This window comes from Ursus maritimus, unplaced genomic scaffold, assembly GCF_017311325.1.
Source record: "Ursus maritimus isolate PB19 unplaced genomic scaffold, ASM1731132v1 scaffold_7, whole genome shotgun sequence".
In the NCBI taxonomy this organism is placed as follows: domain Eukaryota; kingdom Metazoa; phylum Chordata; class Mammalia; order Carnivora; family Ursidae; genus Ursus; species Ursus maritimus.
Window position 1 is genome coordinate 25,310,897 of NW_024426885.1, and position 13,511 is coordinate 25,324,407.

General features: G+C 37.7%; 1 protein-coding gene across 2 annotated transcripts in view; it reads left to right on the forward strand.

Annotated features, from left to right (window-relative positions):
* Positions 1–13,511, forward strand: part of PCGF6 (polycomb group ring finger 6) — a 31,720-nt gene that overhangs the window by 15,616 nt on the left and 2,593 nt on the right. Inside the window, exons 8-9 of one of the 2 annotated variants that reach the window (XM_008686570.2) lie at positions 505–603; positions 6,796–6,882. In XM_008686570.2, coding sequence (XP_008684792.2) covers positions 505–603; positions 6,796–6,882 — 186 coding nt within the window. The remainder of the gene's footprint in view (positions 1–504; positions 604–6,795; positions 6,883–13,511) is intronic. The other variant, XM_040624528.1, reaches the window with a different exon arrangement.

Sequence of the window (13,511 nt, forward strand, 5' to 3'; positions counted from 1 at the left end):
CTATTTGAATTTCCTAGGTTAGCTCATGAAAATTATTCTATAGGTTTGTTTAAATCAGGACCCAAATAAGATCCATACATTGTAATTGGTTGGCATATCTCTTATTTATATTCCTTACATCTGTTTTAGTCTAGAAGTTCATCCTGCATCTTGTTCTTTTTTTTTTCTTCTTACAGTTTTTTTGCTGAAGAAACTAGATTGTTGTAGACATTAATTTAGTCTTAGGTATTCTTTCTCTGTCAATAAATTTTGCTCTGAGTTTTATTTTTGATGAGGTATTAAAATAAACCTGTAAGTCTTTCTATTAAAAAAATTATTGCTATGTTTTTCAGAGAGGGGAGGCTAAGCAAAAATTCTTTTTTTTTCTTTGCTAGGTAAATTAGCTTAAATTTCATAGTAGCTTTTCTCATAAATCTGTTGAACATCTTTGCTTTTAAAATTTGCTTTATGATTTATACATTTTATGTATATTTATTCTGAAAATATTTATGTTTATTTATGTAGCCGTTGGAGAAGAAGTTTGTCCGAGTTTCAGGAGAAGCAACTATTGGGCATGTAGAAAAATTCCTCAGAAGAAAAATGGGTCTTGATCCAGCTTGTCAGGTAGAGTACATGTGTGTAAAAGGACAGATGAAGTTGTGAGATCACCTTTAGCATATTGAAGAAAAAACTGTCTCTAGGATTTCATGCTGTGGCTTTTGTTTTATGATACATAGATATTGTAAATGTTCATTAAATATTGGTACACAGTGATTCCAGCACCACTTGAATCACATTTATGTTTCTGCTTCTCCCTGCTACTGATGACCACCTGTAAGTGTCAGAGAATAGCTGAGGATATGAACCTCAGTTACCCTCTTTGGTAGTAGTGTAACAGATTATCTCTTATCCATGCACTTCTCTTCAGAGGACATCTTTACATTTATAACAGGCTGGCTCCAAGATACCTAGAAAAGTGAAATAGCTATCTAATATGAGCCCTATTTGGTTTTTGAGCATTAGAAAAGATTTTCCTACTAGCTATGTAATTTGTTCTTGTTGTAAGGTGGAAACTCGAACCTCATATTGTTGAACATAATATAGAATGTGGGCCAATAACAATTCACATCTATATAGTTTTCCTTTTTTATTACTTAAATTTTAAAGGGGTTTTTGTTATTCTCCATCATGTGTAAAATGGTATTTAAAAGCTGGCTGAAAGTTTAGTAGTGTTTTTAGTACTGGTATTTATAGGTACTAAATAAATGTCTAATCCAGAGAAATGTGACTTCTCTTACTGAGTTTGACATAATGCTGGCTGTATCTCATGGCAACTAGAAACTGGAATGACTTATCTGAAACTTTGTAGCTGTAGCTTACTTGAGGTTATTCCTTGTCTTTTGGTTAGAAATAGGTAGCTGTTTAGAGACCCCTGAACAAAGACTTGTGAGTGATCCCCTTAACAGTCTATTTCTTTTTTTTTTTTTTTTTTAAGATTTCATTTATTCATTTGACAGAGAGAGAGAGAGCACAAGTAGGCAGAGTGCAGGCAGAGGGAGAGGGAGAAACAGGCTCCCTGCTGAGCAGAGAGCCCGATGTGGGGCTCAATCCCAGGACCCTGGAATCATGACCTGAGCCAAAGGTAGACGTTTAACCAACTGAGCCACTCAGGCACCCCAACAGTCTATTATTTCTAAAAACAGAAGACTTGCACCTGATTATATAGAATAACTTAAGAAGTGCCACCCAAGAGGGCTTTCTTAGGATGTAGATTATTTCTTCTGTGTCTAGAAACTAATCAGAACACAATTAGCGTTTATAAGTTTTACATTGGTGTTTTAAGAAATGTGGTTGCAGGGCACCTGGGTGGCTCAGTCAGTTGAGTGTCTGACTCTTGATTTCGGCTCAGGTCACGATCTCAAGGTTATGAGATGGAGTCCCTCATTGGGCTCTGTGCTGGGCGTGGAGCCTGCTTAAGATTCTCTCTCCCTTAGGGTGCCTGGGTGGCTCAGTTGGTTAAGCATCTGTCTTCAGCTCAGGTCATGATCCCAGGGTCCTGGGATTGAGCCCTACATCAGGCTCTCTGCTAAGTGGGGAGCATGCTTCTCCCTCTCCATTTCCTTCTGCCTGCCACTCCCCCTGCTTGTGCTCTCTCTCTCTCTCCATCAAATAAATAAAAATCTTTAAAAAAGAAAAAGATTCTCTCTCCTCCTGCTCCTCCCCTCCACCCCTCTCTAAAAAAAAAGAAAAAGAAATGTGGTTGCCAAATTGACTCTACTGTGTAAAAATGTGGGGTTTTTTTTCATATCATAGAATTCAAGGCTTTTAGCATTTTGAAATAAAATTATATAAAATCTGTTTCAACATTTAATTTTCTCTGTCATCTCTTGGCTCTCTAGATAGATATTTCTTTCATATTCAGGTAATATATAGCTGGTAACACTCATAAATTACTATTTCACCAAAATGTTGAAATAATGGAACAGAGAATTATCAAATGTGTAGATATTGTGACTAAAATTGTTTAGACTTTCTAAATTCAGGAGAGAATAAGCAAGAGTTACTTCTAATATGAGTGGAACATTGAACTAGTTAACCATTAATCAAAATAAAATGCTTGGCCGACCCAGTCACTTGAGCCTGCTATGCTCACCTTCTTTAAACCAGTTATTCCTGAGTAGGAAATGTGTGCTTTGTTTACAGATATGTGACCTTCATTTATGGTTATTTACTAGCAGGAATGGATGATGACTACAGGACTGTTAAATGCTAGCTACCTTTAAAGTTATTTGTGGCAGATCAAAATAAAAAAGGAAGACAATTCTGAAAGATAATAAAATACAAATCATGTATTCTTAAGAGATTGAAGTTAAAATTCAAAATTATAAATCAATAATTGTCTGAATAGATTACATCACCTAGAGACCTCAGTGCCTCTGGATTACCACGGTTGAGTCAGTGGTGTTTTGAATTCATGTATGTCTTAGTTTTATTTTGTTTTTAGTTATTCTTGTGTTGTGTTCCTTTGTACGTTGTTTGGTCTTAGATCTTACTTTGCTTTTATGAAATGAGACTTAGAAAATACACATCACATTGATCACTAAAAATTCTTTATATAAAAGAAGTGATACTAGATTTCGTGGTTAATCCTGCCATAATTCTATCTTAAAAGATAGGCTACTTTTATTATTATTTATTTAGTATATGACTTTAACCTTACTATTAAGTTGTTTCCAAATCATTTTTTGAACAGACTCTAATGTATCATATGGTGTATCCCTACCATTTACTTATTACCTATTGAAAATTAAATTGAGCATCTATATACTTGGCCATAAGAATACAAAGATGAGACAGAAAATTCATGCCACGCAGGGACTAGGTTGTGTGGGAAAGATACACAATAAAACAACTGAATGACAGTAGCATACGGTGAGTGCACCAAGAGCACAAGAGTGAGTGATTTAACTCTGGAGGAGTCAAAGAATGGACTTGAAGAGTGGATAGGAATTTACCAAAGAAAAAAGAACTTTCTATCAAAGAAAAGAACAAGTGTGACACTAGCTCATTCATTGAAAAATCCTATCTTAGAATCTGTAGTGTGATCTTGCCCGTAAAATAAATAAATAAATAAAGTTTTTATAAATAAATTAAAAGATACAGGTTTTTCTTGCCTTAAGACTACCCTCACATTCTGATTTCTGCTCTGAGATTCAGAAATACACTTATCCTTTCTATCTGACACTTGATACTCCAGAGGGTAGAAAGGTTGTACAGAAAAAGAGTTAATAAAGCCGACTTAAGGCTACTATCTTTAGAAGGGCCTGCTTACAAGGTTAGCCTTGCCTAGCATCTAGGAAATTGACGTGCAAAAAGTTTCCTACAATAATAGGGAAAGTCCCCTGATAAGAGTGTTACATTGTGCCTAGACTCTACCGTGGGTCTATAATGAATACCAGCTTTCTTTCTGGGAGTCTGGAATTTACTAGTTGCTAGGCGGAGAATGCCAACATGAACAGCCCTCAGTAAAAATCTATACTCCAAGCTTCAAATTGGCTTCCCTGGGTAGGAACATTGTACAAGTTGGTGGAGTTTCCAGTGCTAGGAGAAGGAGTGCTGTAGGTGTGTCTTTTCCTAAACTGAGGTGGGGGAGGGTGTGCATAGGAAGCCTGTGCATGAATTTGTCGAGACTCCACCTAGATCTTTTTCCCTTACTGATCTGACCATGTATTTTTGCTGTCTTTCGTGAGTCCATCTGGCAAATTACCAAAATGTGGGTCATGTTTGTGGGAACTTCAGAGATCTGACTCTGTTTGAGTGTGGTAATTTATGAAATATTTGCAGTCAGGTGACTTTTAAAAATCAATATGTAAAATTGGAAGCAATTTAAATGTTTATCAAAGGAATGGGTACACAAAGTATGATATATCCATATAATGTAACACTATGTAGCTATTTTTTAAAAGATTTTATTTATTTATTACTCGAGAGAGAGAGTACCTGAGAAGGGGTAGGGTCAGAGGGAGAAGCAGACTCCCCGCTGAGCAGGGAGCCCCATACGGGACTCAGTCCTGGGACTCCAGGATTGTGACCTGAGCCGAAGGCAATCACTTAACCAACTGAGCCACCCAGGCGCCCTTGTAGTTTTGTTTGTTTTTGTTTTTGTTTTTTAAGATTTTATTTATTTGAGAGACAGAGCACAAGCCAGGAGGAGAGGCAGAGGGAGAAACAGACTCCCCACTGAGCAGGGAGCCTGATGCAGGACTCGATCCCAGGATGGATCATGACCTGAGCCGAAGGCAGACACTTAACTGACTGAGCCACCCAGGCGCCCCCCACTATGTAGCTATTAAAGAGAACTGTGTACTTCAAAGATGTCCGTGGTATATTAAGGTTTTTTGTTTTGTTTTTTAAATAAGTTGTAGAACAGTTTATGTGGTATAATCCCATTTTTAAAAAACAAAACAAGAAACCTGCATGGACACATAGCATCTAGGACCATACACATCAAAATGTTAGTAACTGGCCAACTTCTGGGGGTTAAGATTAAATTAGAAAAGAAAAATTTGGTAACCAAACCCTAAATGTGTACCATGTGGAGAAGCTCACAAAGAGTGATGTTCGTGGAGTGCTGAGTACTAAGTCAAAGCGCAGTGGTAGTTCCCAGATTCTTTAATCTTTCATGGGCTTATGTTCTGTGCTCAAGATTCGCGGTCATTGCGTTTAAGTCATTTTGCAAACAAGTCTTGGTCTGCCAATTTTGAAACTAGTAAGTGTGAAACACAAAAGTTGGTACTAATCAGAGTTTATGATATAGCATGGGTATTGACAAACTATGACCCATGGGTCAAATCTAGCCTGCCATCTTTTTTTATAAATAAAATTTCATTGACCGTAGCCATACTAAGGCTGTTTTCATGCTCTACTGGTAGATCGAGTAGATATGACAGAGATCCTATGGCCTGCAGAGCCAAAATATCTATTATCTAGCCTTTTATACAAAAAGTTTGCCAACCCCTGACACGCACTTAGGCTTTGGAGAAAGATAGACCTGGGGACAGACCTGGATTTAGATCTGGACTTTGCTAGTTACTAGCTTTGTGGCCTTAGGAAAGTTAAATGTCTTTACCTCTTAGTATTCCTTTCTGTAAAATGGGAATTACAATAGGTAGCTCACAAGAATGAAGATTAGATAACATCGCATACGTCAAGTATGTAGTATAACATATGGTGTCCATAGTAGCTTCTCAGAAATGCAACTGCTTTCACTGTCCTTCCCCATCCTTGCTTAAGGTTTTAGGAAAATTAACAGGTTGGCAGTGTGTGGGATTTTTAGAGTAAACAATTTGAAAGTAGGAAATCTGCTTAGGAGGTGGTGTGGTTTCCGCGTTAAGCCTTGGGACAGCAGCTGAAAGGATGGTATGAACTCTAAGAGGTATTGTGGCAAAAGAAGCCATAGGACTTGGTAACTGACTGCATGTGAGAAGAAATGGAACGGAGAAATAAGAGTCAGAGGTGATACTCTATTCTGGTTTAGAGGACAAGGAGAAATGTCATGCCGTAAACTAAACAGGGACATTAGGAGATGTAGCCAATGAAGGGATCTGTATTAATAAGACATCAAGGACCTGACCCCATTTTAAGGCAGTGGGAAAGGAGAACGCATTGCAAGACAAAGAAAGATTAAAGATTTGCATTTTTGTCTTAGGAAGTAAGTATACCAGAATCTTAACTACCGTATAGTATGTAACTATACAACATCGTTATTTCTAGATATTCAGTGTACAAGTAGATTTATCTTAGAGCTTTGATATTACTAAAGAACTGAAGCGATCTTAAGATGTTGCATCCATAAAATAGTTCCTTTAGTGTGTACTTTATGTCAGCGTTAGACTCTCCTTTGTTGGAAAATGAGAGATATTCCTTATAAGATAATTATTCAAATAACTAGAGAGTGCGTTTTTAATTAAGTATTATATACCCTTTTAATCATTTTATCAGGGAACGTAAAAAAATGTACCTTCCTGTGCCACCTTTATGCTGAATATATCGAATGTGATTTTGCTTGTTCTCAAAGATTGAAGGAAATCATTTTGAGTATCTGCTCTACTGTGCTGTTGTCCTGCAGTGTCTTCTAATGCTCCTTCCATTTTACTTTATTTTTGTAGCAAGTTTCTAAAATCTGTCTTGAGAGTGTTCTATCAGTCTAAAATAAAATAGCAAAGTCTGGTCTGGGAATAATCACGTTGGGTTTCTTAATACTTTCACATGGTGTTTGAAGCAGGAAGGCGGTCTGATGCTCTTACTCGCCCGTAGGTGGAGATCATCTGCGGCGATCACTTGTTGGAGCGGTATCAAACTCTAAGGGAGGTTCGCCGGGCGATCGGTGACGCGGCCATGCAGGTGGGTCTTAGGCTTTGTCATGCTTCTGCCCAGCAGGGAAGTTACGTCGTGAAAGAAATGTTACCAGCATTACTTGGACTATAACTAGTAAAGCTCATATTTATCGAACGCTTACTGTGTGTCAGGCACTTTTCTGAACGGTTTCTATGGTTTAGCTCTTTTATTCCTCATATTTCTGTCTTTTTGTGTGAACAGGTTTTTATCTCTCTTTAGTGTACATCGACAGGTGCAATCACTGGCTCATATGGGAACTCTGTGTTTAACCTTTCAAGGAACTGTTCAGACCGTTTCCAAAGCAACATCACCATTTTATAATCCCACTAGCAATGTATATGGTTCCAGCTTCCCTAGATGCTTGCCAACACTCACTGTCTATTCTTTTGATTACAGCCATCCTTTTGGGTATGCAGTGGTGTCTCATTGTGGTTTTGATTTCATTTCCCTGTTGAATAATCATGTTGAGGATCTTTTCATGTGTTTTTTGGCCATTTGTGTACCTTCTTTGGAGAAATTTCTATTTAGATCCTTTGCTCATTTTTAAAAATTGGGGGTTTTGTCTTTTTATGTTGAGTCGTAAGAGTTCTTCATATATCCTAAATACTAGTCCATCACTATCAGATATATGATTTGTAAAAATTTTCTCATTCAGTGGGTTGTCTTTTCATTTCCTTTGTGGTGACCCTTGAAACACAGAAGTTTTTGATTAGAATGAAGTCCATTTTAATCTATTTTTCCTTTTGTTCCTCTGTGTTTGGTGTCATATCTAAGAAACCATTGCCTAATCCAAGATCATAAGATCATAAGATCATCTGTTTACTGTAGATTAATTTTGTTTATTCTAGAATGTCATATAAGTGGAATCATAGATCATGTACTCTTCTGTGTCTGGTACCTTTCTGGTACCTTTCATTCAGCATACATTTTGAAACTTATCCATGTGGTTGCATGTAGCAATAATTTGTTCCTTTTTGCTGCATAGTATTTCATCGTATGACGTGCCATATTTTATCATTTTCCTATTCATGGACACCTGAGCTATTTCCAGTTTTTGGCTAATACAAGTAAAGTAGCTATAAACAGTCTTATACAAGTATATTTTTTTCTTTTCTTCCTCTTCCTTGTCTTCTGTTTTAACTAGTTTTTTTAAGAACCTATGCTTTCACTTATTTTGGATAAATAAGTAGGAGTGGAATTGCCAGATCATAGGAAAGGTGTATGTTTTGTTTGATAGGAAACAAAGAATCGGTATTTTTTTCAAAGATTTTATTTATTTGAGAGAGCGAGAAAGAGAGAGACAGAGCATGATAAGGGGGAGGGTCAGAGGGAGAAGCAGACACCCTTTTGAGCAGAGAGCCCGATACTGGACTTGCTCCTGGGACTCCAGGATCATGACCTGAGCCAAAGGCAGTTGCTTAACCGACTCAGCCACCCAGGCACCCCAGACTTGGTATATTTTGATGATTTTTGTGACTGTGCTTTACCACTAACCTATAAAGAACTATTGCTGAAATTTCTGCAGCCTTAACGATTAGTCTATTGTGGAGAATTTTATTTAATTTTTTTGCTTGTTTTTTTTTTTGTTTTTTTTTTTTTTTAACTAATTTGCTACAGATTTCCTTGAACCCACCACTCGGATTTAATGAGTGTTAACACTTCACTCTTTCAGATAGAAAGATGTAAAATTTTCATCATTTTATTTTATTTATTTTATGTTTTTTCTAAGATTTTATTTATTTATTTGACAGAGAGAGAGCAAGCACGTGCACAAGCAGGGGGAGTGGCAGTGGGAGAAGCAGTCTCCCCTGGGGAGCCTGACACAGGGCTCGATCCTAGGACCCCAGGATCACGACCTGAGCCACTCAAGTGCCCCTATTTTATTTATTTACTTATTTAGAGAGAGCGTGCGTTCAAGGGGGGAGGGAGGGGGACATCTCAAGCAGACTGTGGGCTGGCACAGAGCCCCATGCAGGGCTCGATCTCACAACCCTGAAATCACAACCTGAGCTGAAATCAAGGGGCAGACTCTTAACCAACTGAGCCACCCAGACATCCCAAAATTTTTTATCATTTTAAACAGAGATTTGAAACAAACAAGGCAAAGTGTTAATACTCAATAAAACTGAGTACTGGTTACAAAGGTGTTATATTAATCTTTGTACTTTGAACATGTTTTAAACCTTCAGAAAAGTCATAGGAGTAGTACGATGAACACCCATCTGTGCTTTACCTGGATTAACCAGTTTTAACAGTTAGGGTTCCATTTGGGAAACAGAACCAATATGAATGTTGGGGAATAAGGGATTATATCTTAAAACATTTGTAGGGGCTGGTGAAAAAGTGTGTGGAAAGATATTGCCTGTGGACCAGTAGTCATTGTAAATCAACAGGGCACCAACTGGTAGAAAAGATAGACATAAAGTGGGTAATAGTGAGAATAAACTGGAACCTGTAAGGAGAAACGGGGATGTGTGTCTCATCATTTCCGTCTTCAGTGACATGGGTGATCTATAGACAAAGCTGGTGGTCTTTGGCCAAAATGCAGAGAGGCTGAAGGTGGAGCTCTTGGGGGAGCAAGAGGAGTTAGTTGCAGGCCTGGCAGCTGCCCTATACCTACAACGCGAGCCAGCGTTCCAGCAGCGATGTGTATAGAGGCAGGTCGGGCATCCGGCGCCCTGTAATGACCTGAGCATAATGGCTTCTGCCTCCTTCCAATGTGCAGTCTTGTACAAATCTCTATTGGCTAACTCAAAAGGGAAGGGAATTCTGGGAAATATAGTTCCAGTTCCGCTAAGTTGACCTACCAGAATGCAAAAGAACCGGCTAAAATGAAAAAGACTCGGAGTTAAGTGTTGGTGTGGATGTGGAATGACTAAAATTTATATACATTGGTAGTGGGAGTGTGAACTGATTTGATCACTCTGGAATTCTGCTGGTAGTATCTACTAAAGTCATGTATGTACACCCCACTCCCCCAGCGATTCCATTCCTGAGTATAGACCTAATAGAAATGAACATTATGTCCACCAGAAGACATGTACAAGGTAGTTTATAATAGCTTTATACATGATCGCCACAAGCTAAAAGCAACCCAAATGTCCAACAAAGAATGAGTAAAAAGTTCTGGCATATACATACAATTAAATACAACTACCATATGCAGCAACATGGAATCACACAGACATAATAGTGAGCAAAAGAAAATACAGTTGATAATCATTATTCATGGATTCCGTATTTGTAGATTTGCTTACTTATTAACGTTTTATTGTAACCCCCAAATTAATACTAATAGCTATTTCATAGCCATTCACAGTTTTTCATAACCTTTTTAATGGTATTTGGATTTTTTAAAGAAATCACAAGTTTTGTAATTTTGCTAATGAAACTTTTATGTGATTGAGTATTGGAAAGATGCTGCAAGGCTGATTGTTCATCGCTGTGATATTACGGGTTGTAATTATACTTCAGTTATATGGGTACACTGTAGTTGTGGTAACAGTTTGTCAGAGTAGCAAAAGTAATTAGCAATACAATGATTAGGGACCACTAGTTTTTTGTTTTTTGTTTTTTTTTAAGATTTGTTATTTATTTATTAGACAGAGATAGAGACAACCAGCGAGAGAGGGAACAGAAGCAGGGGGAGTAGGAGAGGAAGAAGCAGGCTCCTAGCGGAGGAGCCTGATGTGGGGCTCGATCCCATAACGACGTGATCACGCCCTGAGCCGAAGGCAGACGCGTAACCGCTGTGCCACCCAGGCGCCCCGGGACCATTAGTTTTTTAAATGGCTGTCATTATTAACTTGAATTTTATGTGTGATTTACAAAGAAGAAAGAGGACTTAGTCACTTTTCTGTTTCTTTGAAAAAGTAACTGGCTTTTCCTTGAGCAACAGTTCTCTTATTTCCGGAAAGAACATGACGATGTATGAAATGTAATTATTTTCGCAGTACAGCCAGCTTGGTGATAGAATGAAATGGTGTTAGGACTTAGTGTAAAAAAGTCTTGAAGTTATTTGGGTTCGAAAGCAAAAAGAAAAAGGGAAATCCATTGATCAGCCTACCAGGCTGATTGAGGAACAACACGTTTATGATGTGGAATCTCAGAAAAAGACAGTACTACTAATAATTAACATTTCTTGAACCCTTACTGAATGCTACTATATTCTAGGTGCAGAAGAACATGTGTTATCTTTTTTTTTTTAAGATTTTGTGTAAGTAATCTCTATACCCAATGTGGGGCTCAAACTTACCACCCCAAGATCAAGTCTCCACCAGCTGAGCCAGCCAGGCACCCCAAAACACGTACCATCTTGTGTAAACCTCACAACAACCTTAAGAGATAACAATTATTATTTCCTTTTTTCTTTTTATTTATTTTTTTAAGATTTACTTATTTATTTTAGAGAGTGAGAGAGCTTGAGCATATGCAAGTGGGAGGCAGGGGGCAGAGGGAGAAGGAGAGAAGCAAACCCTCTACTGAGCATGGAGCCTCACACAGGGCTTGATCCCATGACCCCAAGATAATGAACCAAGCAGAAACCAAGAACCAGATGCTCAACTGGCTGAGCCACCGAGGCACCCCTCCTTTTTTCTGTTTTAAAATACTGTTTTGAGATAATTTAAGACTTAGAGGAAAGTTGCAAAAATAGTACTGAAAGTCCCTATGTAGATATCACCCAGCATCCTTTAGTATTAACATCTTGCATGACCATGGTACAATCATCAAAACTAAGAAACTGACATTGTTACAATACTAATAATGAAACTGCAGACATTGGGTTTTGCTAGTTTTCCCGCTATTGTCCTTTCTCTGTCCTAGGATCCACATTGTATTTAGTTGTCATGTTTCCTTGTCTTCTTCCAGTTTTCCAGTCCTTCCCTGTTTTCGTGACTGATACTTTTGAAGAGTATTGGCCAGTTATTTATAAACTGTCCTTTGTTTGGGCTTGTCAGATGTTTTCTCATGACTGGATTGAGACTATGCATTTTTGGCAAGAATGCCATACATGTGATGTGCCCTTCTCAGAGTATCATCAGGAGGTATTTAATACTGATAGGTCTTTCTCTTTATAAATAGTAATATCTTGGGGGGGGGGATACTTCGAAACTGCGCAGATAGCCTGTTTGTTTCTCCTCAAACGTTGCTCTCTATTCTAACATCCAGTGGTGGATCTTAGTTTAGAAAACTGGCATATGGAGGTTAAGTATCTTGTCCAGGGTCACTTGGCTAGTTGGTGGTAGATTCAAGATTCAACTCTTGAAAAAATTGAACTTAAAGTTCGGGCTCTTAGGACACCAGAGTGGCTCAGTTGGTTAAGCATCCGCCTTCAGCTCAGGTCATGATCTCAGGGTCCTAGGATTGAACCCCACATGGGGCTCTTTCCTCAGCTGGGAGCCTGCTTCTCCCTCTCCCCCTCCCCCCTGCTTGTATGCTCTCTCTCTTTCTCTCTCTCTAATAAATAAAATCTTTAGAAAAAAAAAGTCAGGCTCTTAACATTTCAGGTGATTATTTTATTTATTGTTAACATGTTTTTTGGAAATAAAAATGATTGTCTTTTTAAAAATTAAGCTTCCTTGAATAAAAATATAAGAAACTAGGAGTAAAATCCCAAAGTCAGTGGAGTGGGTAGAAAATATTACTTCAAAAAATATTTACAAACCACTATTCTAGACACATAGGGAAATTCAGAGATGAGCAAGTCCCTGAACTTAAATAACCTGTGATACAGTTAACGTCCTCATTGACAGCAGTGTAAGTTTCATGGAGTCTCGGGACATCTTAGCCTTCAGTGGGAAAGCTAGGATTCAAGACTTGAGGGAGAGAATGATAGGAGCTGAGATCTGGGCAGCTGGAATAAAACCATTTGTAGGACTTTCTAGGCCATAGTACGAACTTTGGATTTTAATTGAGTTGGGTGGGAAATGATTGATTGGAGAGATTTAAGCCAAATAGTAAAATGACCTGTTCTAACTTACATTTTGCAGACTCATTCTGGTTGGATAGTTTAAGACCATGGATAAAAACATCTAAATATAAAATATAAATAATATTTATATCTATGTAGATAGAGTATAAATATAATAGACATATAGATTTGAATTATAATTATCTAATTTCATAAAATGTGATTTTATACATGTATACATACATAAAGTTCTGAGGTTTTAAAACAGCTTATAAGCCACACTTTCAGTTTGATATCTCAGCATGTATATTGTTTTGCAAGTGATGTTTTCATTTCTGAAACATGATAACCATATGCAGAAAATTAACATTTTGTAAAATGTAATTTTTATTCTTGTAAGAAGGTTGATAGAATCTTTCTATTTGTGTTGTAATACAAATTCATTTACTTTGATTAGACTAATTAGTCTAGAATAGATCTGATGGTCCATGGGCCAATCATAGTATGAGATTATGTTTTATTTGGGTTATTCTGTGTTTTAAATATTTTTGAGTTTAAATTCCTGTAGCAAGGCCTCTGGTCTCTGGTTTACCAGTGGTCTCAGCATTCCCTATGGACTCCCATACCTCACTCACATATTCATCTATGTTGCTTTCCTGGCCCTTGTGGGCATTTGAATTTGTGAACCCTTTTCTAGAGTTCTGGTGAGTTTTCACTGGAGTTG